At 46.5% G+C, this 18,676-nt stretch overlaps 1 protein-coding gene across 13 annotated transcripts in view; it reads right to left on the bottom strand.

Moving 5' to 3' along the window:
• Positions 1-18,676, bottom strand: part of TACC2 (transforming acidic coiled-coil containing protein 2) — a 196,543-nt gene that overhangs the window by 152,993 nt on the left and 24,874 nt on the right. For 11 of the 13 annotated variants that reach the window (XM_074373514.1, XM_074373513.1, XM_010969896.3 and 8 more), the window contains exons 3-4: positions 16,384-16,443; positions 4,682-4,794 (exon numbers count right to left, since the gene is read on the bottom strand). In XM_074373514.1, coding sequence (XP_074229615.1) covers positions 4,682-4,794; positions 16,384-16,443 — 173 coding nt within the window. The remainder of the gene's footprint in view (positions 1-4,681; positions 4,795-16,383; positions 16,444-18,676) is intronic. The other 2 variants (XM_045506512.2, XM_074373511.1) reach the window with 1 other exon arrangement.

Raw genomic sequence — 18,676 nt, forward strand, 5'->3', positions numbered from 1 at the left:
ACTTAATGGCCAGACCAGCAGGTTCCCAGCAGGCTTGGTGGTCTTTCCTCCAATGTGTCTAAAATCGATCACAGTTTCCCTAGAGCATCTCTCACTTTGGACATCCCAGTTTCGATCTTTCTTTTGGGTTCTCGGTCTAGAACCTTAGCATCTTTTTAGACTCCATCTCCCCTGCCTGCACCCAGGTCATCACCAGGTTCTATGGGCTTGAAACCGAGGAGGACCCTCTGGGGCCTTCCCGGGTACAAGCCCCTCCGTTGTCCCCCTGCTTCTTGTTTGACCTTCCCTGAGTTCCAAAGAGCAGACGCAAGCAGTTAATTATTACAACAATAGAGTCACAGGACTCCTAATTCCTCCTGAAGGGACAGAGATAACAGTCTGACACATCTTTGAGTTGTTCTGCAAAAACTAACCTTCCCCCAACCTGGTGGAAGATGCTGACCCCAAGCACGTAGACTCCAGACTGGTTGGAACCAGAAGGTTGATGATAGAGATTCCTGAAACATCACCCTGTTACCTCATCACCAACCAACCAGAAAAATATTAATGAGCTGATCATGCATCCTGCAACCCTCACCCTTAATATTGCCTTTAACAACTATTCCCTGAAAGCCATCAGGGAGTTCAGGTCTTTTGAGCACTAGCTGCCCATTCTCCTTGCCTGGTGCCCTGCAACAAACACTGTATGTTCCTTCACCACAACCAGTGTCAGCAGATTGGCTTTGCTGCAGGTCAGGCAGGTGAACCTGAGTTTGTTTCAGTAACAGGTTCTACCTTGGGCTGGTTTCCTAGCCTCCATCCTTCTACTACAATTCATTCCTGACTGCCCTTCCAGCCTCCTGCTCCAGTGCACTAATCCAGGCCCTGACTTCCTCAGAACTCTTTCCTTGCATGCATAAGCCCTTGTTTAAATGCAAACAAACCAACCACAAAGTACTTCCCCAGCTTCCTGTTACCTACAGGATAAAATCTCACCCCTCCCCTGACCTCCAAGGTCTCCTCAGTCTGGCCGAACTTCTCCAACCTTGTTTTTAGTGAACACCCACCCCTAGGCCTGGGCTGACTTCTTGCTCTGCCACAGAGAGGTTCAACTCAGGAATTCTGCCCCTACCTGGAATGGCCTCTATAGCCATTCCCCTACCCCTGCCAGGAGACTTTCCTGCCCAGCCCAGCCCAGCCCTTAGAGAAGGCTCCTTCTCTGGACCCCAACAGCGCTAAGCCGGGGCACTCACACAGCACTCTCCCATAATGCAGTGCTTCTCAAGTATCACGTAGGAACTTGTTAGAAATGCTCGCTCTCAGGCCCCACCCCAACGGAATCAGAATTTTGGTTGGGGGGTAGGGCTCAGCAACCTGTGCTTAACCAGGTTTGCAGGTGATCCTGATTTGGGCTTAAGTTTGAGAGCCAGTGGATAGCAGTTAAAACTCTAGGCTATTGAGTTTCTACTCCTTCTCACAAGGTGCCAGACACTCACCCAGGAATCACTTAGGGTCACTCCTGGAGGAAGGTTAATCACCTCTGAATTATTGCCTGTGGCCCTCCTTGGGAGAATGAGCAAGTGTGATGCTGAAGCACAGGAAATGGCCACTATCCAAGATCTTTTTTTACCTACAAAAACAGTCATTTCCTCTGGTGCAACCTAATGGTTTCATTACCTGGGGAAGGTTATATGATAAGACCCATTATGTTTCAAGAGTTTAAAGGGAAAGGGCTGTTGATACCCAAGGAGGGAAAGGCTCCAGGAGACTGTGGACAGTGGAGCTGGAACCAGTCCTCACGCAAGTTTCCAGGGCAGCTGTGCTCGAGGGTGGACATTGCTGAGCAGTAAGAGGCACGTCCTAGGGTGAAGCTTGTCCAAGGTGGGCGGGATCATCCTCCCTCCGGAGCCCAGGAGCTTGCACAGGGCAGAGCACCTAAGAGGCGCCACCCAGCCTCTGTGGGTTTGGCCAATGCAGGGCTAAGTTACAACAGCGACACCGTGTGGCAACTGGAAGGCAAGGCAATTGAACTGAGGGGACTCCTCATTGGATGATGAACTTAGCCCTTTGGGGATGTATAAACCTTGTTCTTGTGTATTCAAAGCAAGGAAGAGCCTTCAGGGGGGAGAATGGACTTTCTACCACTAGGGCATAGGGGGCATAGTCTGCAAGCCTTGGTTTCCTCATCTGGAGAGTAGAGACTACACGGGTGCAGAGAGAAAATCCTTGGCACGTCTGCCTTTTCTCCCTATGTTTTTCCCTTGCCTCCACTTGCAGCAGAAACCTTTCTGTGCTTTCTCTCTGGAGTTTCTCTAAGTTGGAAACAGAAACACTTTGCGGTCAATGGTTCTTTCCATCTTTTGTAAAAATCTATAGTATGTGCTTTGAAGAGAAAATGCTGGCTATCTGGTAAGCCAAAAGGAGAAGGCAAATGCATTTCAGGACGTGGAGGAGAGAGCAGGGAAAGGTCACAGGAAGCAGAGAGCGTCCGGACTCCCTCCCTGCCTCCTGACAGTGTCCTCAGGCTCACAGGGGAAGCGAGCAGAGTGCAGAAGGTGATGACCACAGGCTCCCAGCCTCACCAAAGATCCCCACGTGCCAAGTGTGTAGTGAAAGCAGCACAGTCATAGGACTCCAGGGACAGTGTGGCCTGGACCAGTGGACCTCTCAGTGGTGATGGGGTTGGGAGTAGACAGATGATGGCCTCAATACACCAGGTCAGGAGAGGAGTTCCCAAGGATGGCTGGCATGAGCATCCCCACCAGCCTGGCAGAGTAAGGGCTCAGAATCGGAAATTAATTGACTTAAAGAAAATTAAATTTTACCCTCTATGCATAGAGCATTTGGCAGTGATTGGAGCCCATCTGCGAAATGAATGTCAAATACTATTGCTGTCATTATTGTGGATGCCAGGGGTGGCTTGCCCTACTGAGAGAGCACACAGGGGAGCCCTGCTCACTCTCTTTTCCTGTAAATATCCTGACTCCCCGATCACCTCTTGCTAGTTTCTGAGTTAGTCCATGGCCCTGCACAATAGATGTGGTTATGTTTATAGGGAAGAATCGTGTTTTTAATTGTGAACAGGGAGTTGCCTCTTTGGGCCTGCTCTCAGAACACATCTCTCATGCTCAATTTGCATGCCGATGAGAGACAATTCTTCTTCAAGGGAAAAATAATCGACTAAAGCTGAGGAACAAGCCCTTTGAGCTGCGTGACTCTTCAGCCCAGCTGTGACAGAGGCCCCGAATAATTTGCGAACCTCCCAAGGGATCCTAGAACCTCATGAAGATGGGGACAGAAGAGCTGGAGCTTGGGTCTCAGCCAGCAGTGACCTCCCTTGTGAAAAGACGAATCCATCCATTAGTTTTATGATCACCCGGAGTCAATTTAGACCATCATCTGGTCTAGTTAGAGCCAAATATTAAACCCTTTTTCCTGTTACTCTGACAAAAAAAAAGTTCATAAAGGTGGAACAGCCAAGGAGGGTCTGAAAGGCAAAGGAAGCCCCCCTTTTGCAAAGAAGAGATCAAAGGTGTCATTCAAAGCATAGTCTGTGACTCAGCTAAAAAGAATACTCTGCCCCATCTGATCGTCATTTCCCTAAAGAAATCCAATGTTCATGCCAAGAGGTTCAAAGTACCGCCTCTAGAAACCACGGAACTGGAACCACACAGAAAGTAACACCAGCAGGCATGGAAATCCCAGCCACCAGGGGCCGCTCTTACTTACCCATGACCCTCCTTAGTTTAAAGCCAGAGCAAAAAAATGACGCTTAAACTCTTAAGGTGAAAAGTGACTGCAAAGCATTTGTGACCTAAAGTCAATGATTAGGGGTAGGTGTGTGTGTGGGGGGGTGTCTATCACTCAGTTCTGCATTTTTCGCCCTAAAAGTTCTTGTTCATTTGTTCCTCTAAGGCCTGCAACTGTAGCCTCCCAGATGCTGGGCTTCCGTTTGTTCAGACGGGCTCTTCTAGCCAGATCATGTGCTGAACCCACAGGCAATGATTAATTGCCTTTAGTGCTCTGATCCGTGTCTGATCAGAGGACAGAATGCTCACATCTAATCTCCCCCTGCTTGCGAAAGACTCCTGAACTGTGGGTGCTGAGTCCTACGTGGGAATAGTCTATTGGACTCCTTCCCAGTAGCCCTGGAGGGACATCAGGACCTGACAGTGGTCACAATGAGGAGCCACTGACCGATGGGCCACACCTGCACTGGCCACTGTTCCACTGCAGCTGTGTGGTCTTGTTGATTTCTGGAATTCATCCACAGCCTCCCTGGGACTGAGTGATTGTTCTTTGAATCCTCTGTCTCATCTTTTGGTGCCCACATTGCCTACCAGGCAAGAATACAGACTCCCAACTTAGCCACAGATTAGACACCCCTGCTAAGCCCCTTGGCAGCTGTGATCTTTTTTATTTTAAGTTCTGACAATGAGGATAAACGGCCTGGAGTGTTATGGAATGGAACCTATTATGACTAATTTCATCTCTGGGCAGTCAAATATTTATTTTCCCTTCGTGCAGGTCTAGGCAATCACAAAGGGGTCTAGGAACTACTGCTTCGAACTTCTTACCGCCAAGGACCACATCCTGGGTTTTAGAGTAAATTTTCCAAAGCAGATGGAGCAAAACAAACACTAAGCAGGCAGTGAGCTGGCCACGCCTCCGGCTGTGTCAGTCCTCCAGACCTGACTCTTACCTGGGCAAGTCTCCAAGGTCAGTGCCTCTGGGCTTCTCCTCTGGCCCTCGTTCTACGCTCTGACTGTTGCCAGGTGATGGCTCGGATCCTGGCCTCCGAGCCGATGATGTCCTCTGAGCCAGAAGAAAGAGAAATTGGAAAGGAAATCAAATAGGGGTCTTTGAAAGCACAGAGACTTTATCAACAGGCCACTGACCACAACATCCAAGGGTCAGGCTATCCATTTGCTTTACAGCCCATCTGAGCACCAACTCTGTACGAGGTGCTGAGCGAGGCTTTGGGGGTACATGGTGAGCAAAGCCAACGTGGCCCTTGCTCCTACCCGGTGGAGGAGAAACACAGCAAACCAGCAATTCCAGATTAGAAGGGGGGCTGTTTCAGTAAGAAACTGAGACTGGGGACACCCATCATACTTTGGGGGTCATCGGCTCCCTGCAGAAAGTAGGATATTGAATTATCTAGGCACACCTAGATGAAAACACATTTCTTCCCCCTGCCCCATGGTTGTGCACACCAGAATTCAGCTGGAAACCTGGAAAGAAAACTGAAGGAAGAAAATCATAGGCCCTTGGAAATGGGGCCACCCCCTGGGGTCCCAGCCACTCTGACAGCTGGTCGTCTTTCAACTCCCACAGTCAGCTTGTCTGCTGTTCAGTCGGTTTTTTAAACCAAGGCATAAAAAACTAAAGCACAGTCAGAACTTTTAGTCATAGGGCAGAAAAAGATGAGATGTTTTTAAGAACCCAATTTAAATGATGCTCGTGTAAATATGGTACAAACATCAGAAATGGGGAAAGGGCTTTTAGGAACCCCCAGCAGTGTTTCCCAAAGCAGCGGTTGTCTTTTGTCTTCCTAGTAGTGTCCCTGAAACAGCATACACAGCTCTCTTCGGGGCCAGATCCACCTTACTCTAAAGTACTGTTTTTCCCAGACCCTCTGCCCCAAGGTTCTCATGGAAATGCCAATCATAGTGCCCCACACCCCAGCCTATCAGGCTGTGCACAAGACTCAGGTTAAGACAGGTCCTTCCTCAGGACTCCGTGGAGAACCAGAGGGATGGAAATCTGGTGGCTGGTTCTGTAGAATATGGATGCAGGAGTTACTGGCAGTCTGTTTCTAATCACTGCAGAGGGAGGCAGCCTCGGCAGGAGAGAGCGGAGCCTGCAGGTAGAGAAAAGCCATGATGAGATGTTTCTCCATCTGGCGTATTTTTCTGAGCGGGTGGCTGCTTATGTTCACCTGATCGTGCCCAGAGGTAAAATATAAAAGATGCTTCAGCTCTCAGGGGCCCATAAATTCTGGTGCTCACGGGAACACTACAATTAGAAAATCTCCATTCACTTTTGTTGAGACAGAATGGGGGGAAGATAACAGCACAACAGTAAGAACCTCTGTTTATTGAGCACTTACTAAGTGCCAGGCACTGGGCCAGTAGCTTTTCATGAACCGTGTCATTGAACCTTCATCACAACCTTATGAGAAAGATGCTATTCATGTCCCTGTTTTAGAGCAGAGGCTTTGAGAGGTTAAGTATTTGGCTAAGATCACACAGCACTGGATTCTGGATGAACCTGATTCTCTCTGACCCCAGAGCCAGGAAAAGGCATCTCTGTTCGATGCCTTCAATGGGGACATGTTGAAGGAGGCAGAGAGCTGGGGCTGATTCTTCACCTAAGAAGGGGCCTGTGGACCCCAGGCTGGCTTGACCTCCATTCTGGCTGAACCACTCCCCTCCAGAAGGAGCCCCTGCCCTGTCCTGTGCACCTCAGTTTCCTGATCTGTGACTCCAGGACAGCAATTATTCCTATAGGGCAATAAATGATCAAGACCGGACAAACTTCAAATCACAGTAAATTCAAACTCCAAAGTGTTCGTGACTCTTCTGAGGGAGGTTCTTTATTTTTTATAGTATTACTCCCTTTGGATACCTGACTTAAAATTTTTACTACGGTAATTCCAGCATCACAGTACAGATTGAGTGACATTTTCATATCACGATCCTAAATTTTTTAAGTTGTAACCCAATTCCTACTTGTCTAACCATCATGCAGGCCTCAGCTCCAAACACCTGCCGCAGACCAGGCTTCCTTTTCAGTCACCACATTATCTGCAAAGAATTGAACAGATAAATCTCCTGCTCTTTATTCCCTGATCAAGGTTACTTTAAAGTAATTCTGGAGAGTCAATGACATGTCTAGCGGCCCCGACAGATGCAAACAACAGATGGAATCAGGAGGCAGATCTTTGCTTTAACTACAGAGGGGGAGGGGAGCACAGGCTACCTTCCCTTCGGCACAGGAAATAGAAGAGGGGCTCAGATTTGTCTTTGAAGAAGGAAATAAGCTTTCCAGCCCCACCTCTCCTCCTAACAGAAAGCTAATCTGTGAGAATACCGGTTCTCTCCGGCAGAACCATATTCTGGACGGAGTTAACATTAAAGGCAATGGTTCTGCCCACAGGAATAGCACGCTGCACTTCGCAAAGTTATTACTTCGTATCCTCTGATTCTTATAAAATCCCTGTGTGCTAAACAGGCAGGTAAAATGACATTTTCCATTTTTCAGATGAACCACAGAGGGTTAAAGTAGCTTGGCCAGGTCTCCTGCCTTGAAGTCCAATACTCCTTCCACGGTAACAATAACACCCAACACCTCCATAGCACATTTTTCTGGGATGACAATAGTAGCAAACTGATTACTAACAACACTTTCTATGTGCCAAGCACAGGTACCCCCCCGCTTTTCAAATTTGCTTAATGTCACTTCTCTTTTACGAAAGACCTGTACTGGTACCTGTTTTCAAGACCCCAAAGAAATCCCAAGGGGATTTTCGCTTTTTTGTAAAAAGGCAAAACGTGAAAATAGTGCTCAGCGTTTGTTTTGCAGCGAAGCTGGTGTAGAGGCAGCGTGCGCCCCCAGCGGCAGCAGGAGTGGTCCCAGCAAGCTCCTTCCCCAGGAACCACACTCAGCATCTCAGCATAAAGCCTCCATAGCTTTGAATTGTGTCTGGGAGCATCTGCGCTTAATCTCGATTTATCTTGTGCATCCATCAGGGAGAGGTATCCTAAGGTAACAGCTTCTCTTTAAGCTGTTTCAGCTTACAAAAGGTTTCCTAGAAATACTCTACTTTCAGATGGTGGGCAGCAGGGAAGCCTGTGCTGTTCTTTTAGGTGCTTAACATGTTTAAACCCATTTGATCCTTACAACCACCCTATTTTACTGATAAGATCACTTTAGCACAGAGAGGTTAAGCCACTTTCCCCAAATCACACAGCTTGGAAGTGGTGAAGCCAGGACTTGGACCCAGATGGTTTGGCTCCAGAATCTGTGCTCTTGACCTCTACCTTATGCTGCCTCACCAGGCAGTGGAAATAGTTGCCTGTGAGCCCTGCCATCTTCCTGCCATGGTCCAAGGAACTAAAACAACTGGATGTTTATGAACAACGTGGTACAGAGTCAATGCCCAGAATAGCCCCTGGCACAGAGAGGCATACCATAAATATTTGTTGAATGTATGAAAAACAGATTATCCGCATGTAGTCTGGAAGCCAAGCCTGCAAATTGGGGGAAGCGCACTCAGTCCTTGGAGCTCTCCCTTCGCCCTTATTTCCCACAGTGTCTTTGCATTCCCCTCTCCCCGTCCAGTTTCCCCATCCTAGCAACAGTACTGAGGCCCTTTGCTTACAGGATTCCCAGGGGGTCTGTTGTGTCAACAGGCGTCACTACCCAACAGCATGCATTTCTAAAGTTACCCCTTCTTCCAAATAGCAGGCTGGAAAAAAAATTGGCAATCCTCCACGTGACGAACGGACTTGTCAAGTTGCTTCTTCAAATCTTTCCTTTGTTGCCGTTGCTTGAGTAAACAAACAGCCTCTCCTTGGCTCAGGAATACTCCAGAGCTCTGGGTCTATTTTAAAGCAATCTCCAAACAGTCGCAGCAACTTTCCAGTCCTAAAAAATACACTTTATCAAGAGCTAAAGCGGTTCACCGTTAAAAAAGAGAAATTCCTCCGACCTTACCTCTTAAATATGCCCCATCTCTCTGGCCCACCGCTCACTGGCCATGCCAGTGAAGAGGTTTGACCAGCATGGCTAGATCATGACCAGAGTGTCTTGCCAAGTCGCCCACTCTTGGAATGAGCTTCTTGGGAGCAGTGTGACTGCAGGTGAATGCTGGGAAGTAAGTAGACCAAAGGTCATCCCCATGGCATTAGGAATCAAATTTCAAACAACTGCCAGGCTGCCAAATATGGAGGAGGAACACATGTTCTGTGCTAGGCCGGTGGGCTGCCCATCTTCCCTGTCAAGGGAAGGCAAACACTTAGACCAGTTCTGCTAGACCAGCCCGCACACTTCCACCTCCCGAGCTCCCCTAGCAGGCACTTGGTCAGACCCAGGGTGGAATTTTAGGCTTCCCCAAATGGAACAATTTCTCACGTGACACTGTGTGATATGGTAGAAAAAAACGAACAAGCCTTGGAGTCAGAGAGAGCTGGGTTTGAATCCTCACTTTTCCCTTAAAGGATGGAGAAAATAAGAGAATCAAGTTTGCAGTGGGAGTTTTGTGATTCTGCCTCATGTCCAGGAAGGGCTAAGTCTCGGTTCTAGGTTGACACAGAAGATTAAGAAAGATGTGATGTCAGATACTAACTTTAGAGGAAGCTGGGAGAAGAGTAATGGGAATTCTCTGTACTATCTTTGCAACTTTTCTGTAAATCTGAAAACACTCCCAAATTAAAAGTTGAATTAAAATAAAAGAACTGTGGTTCCTACTCTCATGGAACTTACAGTTTAGTGAATAAATAATATCTCTCTTCACTTCCTCAAAAGCATCTGCATCAAAAGTGGTAGGAATTACCCTCAAAGGACCCAGGAACCTCAGAGATGCCAGAGTTGACATGTTCTGACATCTTTAGTTCGTGGGGAAAGGAAAACCTGAACATACTTCAAAAACGCTGCTTCCTATTAACATCTTGTACGTGTTTAATATTTTAGAAGCAATACAGTTTAGAGAAGTTCAGAAAACCCACATTATTGCACATTTTGGAGTCTGTTTCTTTGTCTATAAAATGGGGATCCCAATCCTTGGCCTGCCTGCCTCAGTGGGTGATGAGAAAACTTTGTCAACATGGCAAAAAAAAAAAAACAAAAAAAAACAAAAAACAGTCCAAGTGGAGTAAAGTCTCTTTATTCAAAGAGTTGCGGTTGTCAGTTGCCTGTAACGTCCTGTAATTTTTACTCGATTATACTTGAAATGCAGATAAAACTTTATTTTTTTTGCTCCTCTAGAATTCCTACATCTACTCATTTTCATGCTAAAGCAGCATGAGGCTTGATTCAAGAATAAGAGTGCAGGAAGCCAGGCGCAGGGGTTCAAAGCCAAGCTCTGGCGTTGATTTAGCCATGAGCCTTCAGGCTCTGTGCCTCTAGGAGCATACCTAGAAAATGGGGATCATAATTATAGGATTGTTTTGAAGGTTAAATAAAATAATACATGCGAATTATGTAGCACAAGGCTAGATCGTCGTAGACACTCATCTATGTTAGTCATTATGATTATAAAGAAGAAACCAATTCAAAATTCATTATCTAAGAGCCCCAGTGCTTGTCTCAACATAGAGCTAAAACAGTTCATCAGATTCTTCAGAAGATGCATCTAGCTGAACCCGGAGCCATGGAGCTCACAAACTTTAATAATCACTCCAGCGAAAATTAGCACAAACCCCTGGGCTGGGCGATCAGACATCATAATAAAGGAGCTCTCTCCACTGTTATCACCATTGAGTTCATGCTGCTTAATTGTCTTCGTTCAATTTCTTTCTCATTAAACGCAGTTAAATCATCCCAGGTACCCAGGTACATACTGCCAGCAGAATATTAGAAGGTGCTGTTTCTGCCAGTGCTGGTCTAATGCTGTGGTGATGTTGAGTTCCTTGGGCTCCTCAGGAAACAGAGAAGCCACCTCCAAGTTGAACTTGGCACCGCAAGCATTTGTAGATTTAAACAACACATGCACATACTTATGAGCCATTTATCCATAAGCAAAACACTAATCACACAGTGCCTGGGCCACAGCTGACCTCAGCCTGCAGAAACACACCCAGGGACAGCTCACACAGCACAGCTTCTCCTGTCCTCCTGGTCTTCTGTTCCCTGGATGTCAGAGAATTCCACAATCTGAAGCCACAGTGCTGAGGCCACCTTCAGGAATGAACCTCAGGCCTAGCTGCCTCTTGGACACTGAGCCAGGACCAGAAAGACCTGCCCTGATGAGGTCTGGGCTGGGGGGGGGGCGTCCCCAGTGACCGGCTCCCAATTCTTCTGACCCCGTTCGTTTGCCACTCATCCTTCAGCTCACTGGGAGAGATTTGGACACTCAGGGCCAGGTCAGGCATCTTTGCACCTGTCTTCTTGCCTTATAGCATTGAGCACAACTTCTACAGTTGAAAATCCTTTTCTCCCCCCTCTCGGGGACTTAAACTACAGAACATCCAGGCAACAGAATTACTTTAAAAGAGTTTTTTTTCTTTTTTTGAGTATTTTCTTTTTCTTTTTTTTAAAGTGGTATTTTATTTATTTATTTATTTATTTATTTATTTATTTATTTATTTATTTATAAGGGGGAGGAAATTAGGTTTGCTTATCTATTTATTTTTAATGGGGATTGAACCCAGAACCTCGTGCATGCTAAGCATGCGCTCTACCACTGAGCTATAGCCTCCCCCCAAAAGAGTTTTTTTAATGACCGTATATTTTAAAGTCAGGTCATTAGGATGATAAGATTGAATGTTTTTCCTTTCCCACGCTGTCAGAGCCGTAAGTGGGTAACATGACAACCCCACGGCCAAGGGGAAGTTCAGAGCTGGTGGTGCAGGCTGGGTTACCTTTGCCCTCTGGAATCCATGTGCTCAGAGCTCAGGAGCCCTCTGGAGGGCTCCCCAGAACTGAAGACTCAGGAAAGGACACTGAAAAACTGTCATGCCCGCTTTCGGGAGTTGGGACTGCGGGCTGACGTGGCCCTTATTTTACCATAAGCCCTTCCATGCAGGTCACGACGCGTGAAACCCCAGCAAAGGCTGTTAGGTGGAGTCCACTCTCATTCCAGTGCCACGTCCACCTCTGTTCCAAAGAGGACACACAAGCTAGGACCCTGACGCCCCTGGAGGCAGCCCAGGCTCCCCTTGGCTCAGTGCTAGCCACTCTGCTGACCTCCCGCTGAACTGTACCCTCCCACCCCCAAGTGAGTCACCCTCCACAGCCTTGGTTACAGGTAAGCTTTCTTTTCATTTCCAGCCAACGTGTCTGACGCCCGCAGGAAGAGGAGTCACCGGAAGGAAAGGTCTGGGGCCTGCCTATGAGTCACAGCTATGTATTTTAGTAACAAAGGCTGCTTTGTGCTCCCTGAGACCAGCCTGCCTGCCAGGAGGCCTCAGTGAGTCAGGTACTGGACAGAAGGAGCAGGAGTAACAAGCAGGACCCAGCACTCAGCAGCTTTGAAGATTTCCCTTCCCTTCCCCTGGGCTCACATCAAAATGTTGGAGCATCTCAGAGGTTAGTCTGGGTCCCTTTTGCCAGTTGCATGGCTTTAAATACCAGTGAGGATAACTCAAATATATGTCTCAAGCCCCATCTCTTGTGTATCTAAGTGCCTAATAAAGCTCTTCACTGCAGCTCCCAATAGGCATTCAGATTTAATGATCAAACCAGAACCTTTGAATCTCTCCCTTCCCCCTAAATTTCCCATCCCCTAACCCTCCCTGTCATAAGAAATGACATTCCCAGCTACATACTGGCTCAGGCCCAACTCCTAGGGCTCATTCTTGATTCTGCTCTCTTCCCCACCCCCGCATTCGATCCATCATTAAGCCTTTCCTATCTGCCTTCAAAATATAGCCCAAAACCAGGAACGCTCTTCTCTGCCATCTCAATCCAAGCCATAATCTTCTATGCCTTTGGTTTGTAAGTAGCGTCTTAACTAATATGCCTCCTCTATTTCTGCCCTCTGCTCCCTAGAGGCTATTCTTGACACAGCAACTACAACCCTCTTTAAAATCTCCAACCAGGTCACATCATTCCTCTGCTAATAACCCTCCTTAATGACTTTGCATCACATTTAGAACAAAGCCAGACTCCTTACCAGGCTGATAATCACCTAGGAGACTAAGCCGTCACCCATCTCCCTGGCCTCAGTTCTCACCACAAGTTCTCTCACCCTCTCTTCCTCAGCCATACTGGCCTTTGCTGATCTTAAAACACAAGATCGTTCTTCCCAGACATGTTGCACTTGCTGTTTATTCCCTTTTCCAGAACTTTACCTGGCTGCCTCCTTCTCAGCACAGACCTCTGCAGACAGGGCTCCTCTGACCCCTACCCACACTGATACACCACTTCACATCCACCAGCATGGCTGTAATCAAATAACAACAGAAAGTACCAAGTGCTGGTGAGGACGCAGAGAAACTGGAACTCTCATGTATTGCTGCTGGGAGGGGAAAAGGGTTGCAATCACTGTGGGAAAGTCTGGCGGTTCCTCAAAAACTTAAAGTTATCATATGATTGAGCAATCCCACTTCTAGGTACAGACCCCAAAGAACTGAAAGCAGAGATACAAACAGATACTTGCACAACAATGTTCATGTCAGCATTACTAACAATATCCAGAAGGTGGAAGCTACCCAGAGGTTTGTTAACAGTTGGATGGATAAACAAAATGTGCTGTACATATAGAGTGAAATACTATTCAGCCATGAAAAGGAAGTAAGTACTGATATATGCTACAAAATTATGTTAAGTGAAAGAAGACAGGCACAAAATGTCCCATGTTGTATAATTTGGTTTACACAAAATATCCAGAATAAGTAAATCTTTAGAGACAGAAAGCTGATTAGTGCTTGCACAGCTGGTGGGCTGAGGAGAATGGGGAGTGTCTGCTTTATGGTTAGAGGGTCTCCTTGGAGTGATTTTGGAACTAGATAGAAGTGGTAATTGCACTGTGAATGTATTAAATGCCACCAAATTGTATACTTTAAAATGGTTAATTTCATGTAATGTGAATTTCATCTTAGCTACAAACATAAAAATGGCCCCCACTGGAAAAGTTTCAGGATATTGGACTTAGAATGACATCAAAAGTACAGGCAACAAAAGAAAAAATAAGCAAGTTGGATTTCATCAAAATTAAAAACTTCTCTCTATCAAAGGACACTATCAAAAGAATAAAAATGTGACCCATGAAATGAAAGAAATATTTGCAAATCATACATCTGATAATCATATATTTGATAGCCAAAAGATGTAAAGAGCTCCTACAACTCAACCATATAAAAGCACCAACAGCTCAATTATAAAATGGGCAAATGACTTGAACAGACATTTCTTCAAAGATATACATGGCCAATAAGCACAGGGAAGGATGCTCAATATCACTAATCATTAGAGAAATAAAAGGCAAAACCACAAAGAGATACCACTTCACATCTGTTAGGGTGGCTACTATGTATAGCAAATAATAATAGCAAGAGTTGGCAAAGACGTGGAGAAACTAGAACACTTGTTCATTGCTGCTGAAAATGTAAAATGCTGCAGCCACTGTGGAAAATGGTATGCCGATTCCTCAAAGAATTAAACAGAATTAACATGTGATCCAGCAACTCAAATTTAGCATATATACCCAAAAGAATTAAAAGCAGGGACTTGTACACTCATATTCATAACAGCATTATTTACTATATGCAAAAGGTGAAAGCAACCCATGTCCATTGACAGATAAATTAATAAATAAAATGTAGAATAGACATACCATGGGTGTTACTCAGCCTTAAAGAGGAAGAAAATTTTGATACGCTGAAACGTGGATGAATCTTGAGGACATTACGCTAAGTGAAGTAAGTCTATCACAAAAGGACAAATACTGTCTGATTCCAATTATATAATAGACTTAGGGTAGTCAAATTCAGAGGGACAGAAATTGGGGTGGTGGTTGCCAGGGGCTGGGAGGAGGGGAGAATGGGAAGTTACTGTTTAACGGGTTCTGAGTTTCAGTTTGGGAAGATGAAGAAAGTTCTAGAGATGATGGTGGTAATGGTTGCACAATAATGTGAATGGATTTAATGCAACTGTATATTTAAAAATGGTTAAGATGATAAATTTTATGTTATGTGTATTTGACCACAATAAAAGAAAAAATATATATTGTCCCTGACCCCAGTTACCATTGGACATTTTATTACGTGTTTATTTGCCTGCCAGCTCATCGCCGTTTTCCCTACGGAAGGGAAGCTACGCTGGAGCAGACTGGCTGAGCTGTTCAGTGCTGGATTGCAAGTACTCGGACAGAGCCTGGGAAGCAATAGGCATTCAATAAAGTTTTGAATAAAATATTTTCTTTACTTGTTGGTTTGTTTGTTTGTTCACTTGCTTATTTTCTGACTCCCTGTTGGATGTAAGCCACACGAGGCAGGAGCCTGGTTAGTTTTGTTCTGCTTTGGGTCCAGTGTCTAAACCAGGAACTGCCACCCAGCAGGGACTCCAGAAATGTTCACCAAGTGAATGAAAAACCCCATCCCTGTGCAGACACGGGAGCTTGGGCTGTCAGAGTAGAGCCTGTGCTGGGCGTGCATGAGGTCCTGGGTTCAATCCCCAGTGCCTCCTTTACGACATGGGGGCTTGTCACGAAGATCTTGGGCTCTGCTGCAAAGGGCTATGGCAAGTCCCAAGCGGGACAAAAGAGCCCAGTTTGAAAATCACTAGCCCAGCCGTTCCTTGTGACCCTCTGGAGACCAGGGTTCGCGTTCTCACTGCTCCACTCACCCAAATGACCCGGGATGATTCCCCTTTCAAACCTAGTCTATAAAACACTGGTCTATAAAACAAGAGTGATCAGCCTGGGTCTGCCTGCCTCCCGGAGTATGAAGAGGATTTGACCAAGTCACACATGGAAAGGGTTTCCCCATCCTCTACACAAGTGGCTAAGTTATTTCACAACCTCAAGCATCACTGTTGGGTGGGGAATACACTGAAACAAAAGCACCAAAAAGACCTTCTGGCAGCCACCCTGGGGGTGCAGCTGCTCTTTTCTTAGAGCACACCTCCTCCAGGGTGTGCCAGGATTTCACACTGACCACACCCACGAGCATGCCCCAACCTTGACTGTGTTTTCAGGAACAATTTCCATGAAAGGGATGCAAAGCTCCTGATTTGCCTTCCTTCCCAGTCGATGGCAAACACTTCGGGCAGAGTTAAAACTGGGACCTCAGCCAGTCGCTCTACACACAGCACTTGGGAATTCCATCTTCCTTAGGACCAATCAGTTTTGCCCACTGGTGGTGAAGTGGGCTCCTCCACCCTACTCAGCCTCTCTCCAGGACAAAGCAAATCTGAGTAGAAATGTTTGGAAGCATAAGTGTGGCTCCCAGTAGCTGCATGACCTTGAGAACATAAGCCTTATTCAGCATCTCACAGAAAAGCCACTGAGCCAGATCCTGAGTCGACACACCAAAATGTTAGTTTAAAAAAAATCCAAATGTGTATTTCAGATTTCTACTGTGTTTTGGCACTTATTTGAGATGCATACAGGAGGTATGGGAGAAGGCGGAGGAGGAGAAACATTAAAAATGCAAATGAACACACCACACCAAAAGTCTGCAGCCATCTAGAGGTTAGGAAGGGGGCTGAACGAAGCCACACAGAACGCACACCCAGTACCTGCAGAGGTTCAGGGTTTGGAGGCAACAGGATGATGTTATTCACGCCGGAGTCCTCTTGCTGAAAGCAAAGGGTCTTGCTGTTAGGACAGGCCTCAGTGAACGGGATCCCCCAAAGAACCAAATAGACGGTCTTGGCTGGTTTCTACTCCCAGCCTAACCTGCCGGGGGTGCTCCCATCTTGCCCACAGCTACCCAGGGGAAGTTAGGCAACAGAGAGGAAGGACCCTGCAGCCCTTGTATGAAGGTGTATGAAGGAGGCAAGGGCCAAGGCTAGGCAGGCCTGTCCGGCATCCTTTGTACTGGTGATGGGGCTGGTCCTCAGTGGAGATTCATTCAGACCTGCCTTTCTTTCCAAGAGTTCACTTGTAAGCAGGATGCAGGGACCTCCAAGTGCATCTTCACAGAGAAAAAGCTTCTGAGAGAGAGGCCCGAGCTCGCGGGTGGGATGGGGGGACTGTGTGGAGGCAGAGAAACTAGTTTGCAGGTGTTTGCAGTGCGCCAGGGGTGAGGTCATAGGGTTGTGACGGTGGGGATGGAGAGGAAAAAAGCTATTAGAAAAAACACTTCATGGATATGTAGTACATTTTTGTCTTTTGAGAAAGTGCTCTAAGCCACGCTAGGCCCACCGTTCCCCTGCAGGCAAGGGCACGTGACTCAGGCCGGCTAATCAGAGTATCCCACGTTGGGGGACACAGAGGTTGATTCCAGAGAGGGCACATGACACAATCAGGGCCAGTCAGACTCCTTAGAGGGGACTGACTGGGAGGCTGGACCATGAGCTGGAAAGAGTGTGGAAGCGCGGAGCTGCCTGTGGGGCTGAGGCGCCTCCCTGAGGACTAAGGCATCACAGAAGACAGCGGAGCAACATCTGGATAAGCGAGATCTCCGGCGTCATCTTTTGAGCCTCTGGACTCAGTGACTACTGCAGCTAGATCCTCTCTGTGGACTTCTCAGTTCTAGAAACCAAACAAGCCCCTTCTCTGCTTTTGGCCATTGGAGATGAGCTTCTGTCTCGCACAGCCAAAAAAGAGTTCTCATTAAACAGAAATTCGGAAGGCTAAATGGCCAGTCCATCCATCCATCTATCCATCCATTAATCAGAGAGTGATTTACTAAATATGGAAAGTAGGAATGGGTGGAGTTAGAGGTGACCTCCAGTCTTGAATGGTAGCGTAGGTGATGGTACCCTACGGGGGAGAATGCAGAAAGATAGGGTCAGGGAGGCAAGCTGAGCTCAGGTTTGAAGAACTCAGGGTGACTGTGGGGCATCCAGGCAGAGACACCCAGGAGACACTGGAAGGATGGTCTGCAGCCTCAGTCCTGCGGGCGAGTCCTGAGTCCTGCAGCCCAATGTACTTGCACCTCATTTCCACTGGTTTCTCTATGGAAGGCAAACCTTGGTCTGCTCCTGGAACCCTAAAGGCAACCCCATGATGCCCCACTGGGTCATGTCTGGCTGAGGCTGGGGACGTGAAAAATTGTGGTGCCAGGAAAACATCTGTCTGCTCCAGGAGGGCAGGGACGGGGGAGGGAGGGTAGACTTGGGAGCTGGCGGGAGATGAGAAATGGGGGTGTAGGTATAGTAGGGTAAGAGCTTTTAAACCTCTGAGCATTTTTACCTTTCTACTCAGTAAAGATCTGAAACACCAAATATCCATTGCCTGCAGGGCCCTCCTACCCCATTGAGAGACGTATAAATTGACATCACATTTCTGGAAAGTATTTTGTACACAACTATAGCTAGAGAGAGAAATACATAGCAAAAGCCTTACAAAAATCCTTGCTGTCCCTTTGAGGCACCAATTCCATTTCTATGAGTCTAACTTAAATAAACCAGCCTTCAATTCTGGACAGCGTGGTTTAGCATAGGTGATGGAGAGAAATTACAAGCCACTTTAACTTTGTCTGCATTCAGGGAGAAATTCATCTCTGCTTAGGAAAGATACCAAAAGCACTATCTATAAATAGAAAAACTGATAAGTTGTACCCCATAAAAACTTTTTCTGTAAAAGACCCTGTTAAGAGGATGAGAAGACAAGCTGCCAATGGGAGAAAATATTTGCAAACCATAATTTGACACAGGATTAGTATCTGGACCATATAAAACTCTCAACACTCAACAATAAAAAAAAAAAAACAATTAGAAGACGGGCAAAAAACATGAACAGATATTTCACCAAAAAAAATATGTAGATGGCAATAAACATGTAAAAAATGCTCAACATCATCAGTCATCAGGAAAATGCAAATTAGAACCATAACGAGACGTCACAGCACACAAATCAGAATGG

Source organism: Camelus bactrianus, chromosome 11 (genome assembly GCF_048773025.1).
Source record: "Camelus bactrianus isolate YW-2024 breed Bactrian camel chromosome 11, ASM4877302v1, whole genome shotgun sequence".
Taxonomy (NCBI): Eukaryota; Metazoa; Chordata; class Mammalia; order Artiodactyla; family Camelidae; genus Camelus; species Camelus bactrianus.